The 3,182-nt window shown below is 32.1% G+C and overlaps 1 protein-coding gene across 1 annotated transcript; it reads left to right on the forward strand.

Moving 5' to 3' along the window:
• The first annotated feature begins 1,510 nt into the window (after nucleotides 1–1,510).
• Nucleotides 1,511–2,755, forward strand: LOC106680475 (skin secretory protein xP2-like). Its single transcript, XM_014420211.2, has 2 exons — nucleotides 1,511–1,669; nucleotides 2,101–2,755. The coding sequence occupies exons 1-2, from the start codon at nucleotides 1,565–1,567 to the stop codon at nucleotides 2,614–2,616; spliced, it is 621 nt and encodes a 206-aa protein (XP_014275697.1). The 5' UTR covers nucleotides 1,511–1,564; the 3' UTR covers nucleotides 2,617–2,755.
• Nucleotides 2,756–3,182: the final 427 nt, after the last annotated feature.

The following is a 3,182-nucleotide window of genomic DNA, read 5'->3' on the forward strand; positions in this document are numbered from 1 at the left end:
ACACCATTCTTCAATAGATGTTATGTGTGCCTGTAGTGTTTGTGATGCATTAGTTGGGTCGTTGTTTACAGAAAGTATACATATGTCGTCAGCGTATGTTGTTAGCACTGTGTTAGGGTGGATTGGGATATCAGCTGTATAAAGAATGGGACATAAGATACTACCTTGAGGAACACCGGCGGACTGAGAAAAGAGAGATGAGTAGGCTAGGTTATGATTTAATTTAAAGGTTCAAATACAAGTAAATTAAAACAAAGAATGATTCAAATTTATAATTTTTTAGATTATTATAGTTAAAAAAGAAATATATGGTCTCTGATTGGTTTTGTTTTATTGGTTTATTTGACTTCTGAAAACTTTTATTTCTAGTTAAATCTTCGGTATTTTTATTTCTTTTCAAACTTTTATGTTTTTTAATTTTCAAATCTTTAGTATTCCAAAGTTTCTGGACAGTGCTTCATTCTTTGGAATGTTACAAGGTATGTAACCTTGATAAGGCTCGATTTCAAAGAAGCCCCATTGGTCATTTATATTTCTTATCATCCATGTTTCATAAGGTAAATTATGTTTCTAAATTGAACTGGAATATAGAAGAAAAACATGAAACTACATCGAATTAACTACGATTCTTCATTGTTGGTCTTTAGTTGTTTAGCAAGTATCATCAGTTATGCAAGTACTATTTACCAGATAGCTAAATGTTTATTTAGATTTATATATATATTTACTTAGTCCAAAGAATCGTGATCGATAAATGAATTCCATCTGTTAGCTAATACCATTTAGAATAAGTTAAATGTATTGTAATTTCTCCTATCTTACAACTTTTTTTAAAAAAAAATATGTAACCTACTATCTCTCCGAACCCACATAATAATGATAAAATAATGGTGAGTTAAAAAATAAGGAAATATCCATCATATTTGTGGTGTGGATAATCAACAGTCGATGTTCAAATTTCAAATTCAGAAAATTAAAAATTAAAAACTGAGATGAAAATTTTCAGAAACGAGAATGGACATTTCTTTACTTAAGTTGTAAAATTCTGTCTGAATCAACAATATGAATTTAATACCTCAAATAAAATAATTAAGAATCATATCTCCTCCATCCTTTTTCTAGGATGGGTATGTAATTTCTGGCAAGAATTTTTCAAAATAACTATAATTTTTTTTTGCTATAACGTTTTTTCAGAGTTTGAAGGTATCATAAAAGCAAATTTATACCGATACTATACAAGTAGTAATTACTACTACGCATTACTGTACAGAAAACATAACAACAATAACAGGCTTTTCTGGGAACATTGTTTCTGTTTGCATGTTAAAGTTTAATCTTTCACTGACAACGTAACATGGAATAGTAGAAACTAATAAAAATGTACAACAATAAGTATTTTTATAGGTTTCTACTATTTTGCTTTACTAGTTGGTCCAAGCCAAAGATATGTTATTCTTTGCAATTACATCTGTCCAAACAGTTCATGATTTATTAATGAAGCGGATATGAGTATATATACTTGGATCCTGCTAATTATTGTATCATTCGACTCCAATAAGCCGAAATGAAGTTCGCACTCGTCCTCTTTGCCTTCTTGGCCGTCGCTCACGGGTTCCGCCTGTCTGAGGTCTTCGACAAGGCAGTAGACAAGGCGAAAGACATTCGTGACGTAAGTAATCTGTTATTCCAAAACATTAATCATTATATCGTTTAAATCTCATATTTAAAACTTGTTCTGATTTAATATAATAATTTCCACCAACAAAATTTAATAAAATATTGTAAAATTATCAAAAATTTATAAATTAATTTAGGATAATTGAAATTCTGATCTTAATGACCGTAAAAGACATAGTGTTTAAATTGTAAAAGTCGATATATTTAAATTAAACCTTTATTATTGGATATATATTTAAGGGATTATAGGCACATGTTATCGGTAAGTTTTTGTTAAATAATTATTTCATATAATTCTGCAAAAGAGACACGAAGACAAATATTTCATAAATCATATTATATAACATAAAAATATTTAACACAGTTTTCATCCTGTAAATGTTGTTTTTACACATTATACTTATGATTAAATATTTTTTACAGAAATACATTCCAAAACTCCCATCTTTCCGTCCACACTTACCAAGTTGGCGCCCACGCCCACCATTCCGTCCATTCCCACCTTTCAAACCTACACCTACAACAGGGGCCCCAGCACCAGAACCGGAACCTCCAGTACCAGAACCTGAAACGGAAGCCCCAGCCCCAGCACCAGAACCAGAACCTCCAGTACCAGAACCTGAAACGGAAGCCCCAGCACCAGCACCAGAACCAGAACCTCCAGTACCAGAACCTGAAACCGAAGCACCAGCACCAGCACCTGAACCTGAACCACCAGTACCAGAACCTGAAACGGAAGCCCCAGCCCCAGCCCCAGAACCAGAACCTCCAGTACCAGAACCTGAAACAGAAGCCCCAGCCCCAGAACCAGAACCTGAAGCACCTGCGGCTGAAGAACCAGCAGCAGAACCTGAAGCACCTGCAGCTGAACCTGAAGCACCAGCAGCAGAACCTGAAGCACCTGCATCTGAACCTGAAGCACCAGCACCAGAAGCTTAAGCACCTGCTACTAAACAATAAACGAATTTACCTATGAAACGATACGCACTGATTCACTACTAAAATCAACCTTTCTATTTATTTGAATATATCCAGTAATAATTGAAATTAATGAAAATATAAAATTATTAACCTCTTATTACTGTATTGCTTTTCTTTCCAATAATCCTACATATTCAATAGTTTACAAAAAATTATCAAATTTCAAAAAGAGGATTTATTTAGTTTTCTAAAAATTTTGAATATTTTTTTCCTGGAAATATCAATTATTGTGTGGTGATCTGAACCTAATACAATCTCAAGAATCTAATTTTCATCATTTAAGACACACTGTTTTTGGGATGATTTTGTTACCAATAAAATTTATAAACAATTTAAAGCATTTAATTTATATTTACCTTGATTTTTTTATAATTTAATTTATATCATCGTCTGTTAGTCCAATCAAATAAAATATCGTAAAAAATGATGTTATAATATAACCTAGACAATAAATACTTCATGGAGAGCAGATGGGTGTAATAATGAAATAAACATCAAACGTTTGTTTTTTAATCGAAACATGA

Source organism: Halyomorpha halys, unplaced genomic scaffold, assembly GCF_000696795.3.
Source record: "Halyomorpha halys isolate HHAL.00 unplaced genomic scaffold, Hhal_1.1 Scaffold264.1, whole genome shotgun sequence".
Classification (NCBI taxonomy): Eukaryota; Metazoa; Arthropoda; class Insecta; order Hemiptera; family Pentatomidae; genus Halyomorpha; species Halyomorpha halys.

Bases quoted from the DNA above. Each gene is read 5' to 3' on its own strand.
- LOC106680475 (XM_014420211.2), top strand. From the start codon at position 1,565: ATGAAGTTCGCACTCGTCCTCTTTGCCTTCTTGGCCGTCGCTCACGGG. The intron at 1,670-2,100 runs GTAAGTAATCTG...TATTTTTTACAG, and splicing joins AGGCGAAAGACATTCGTGAC to AAATACATTCCAAAACTCCC.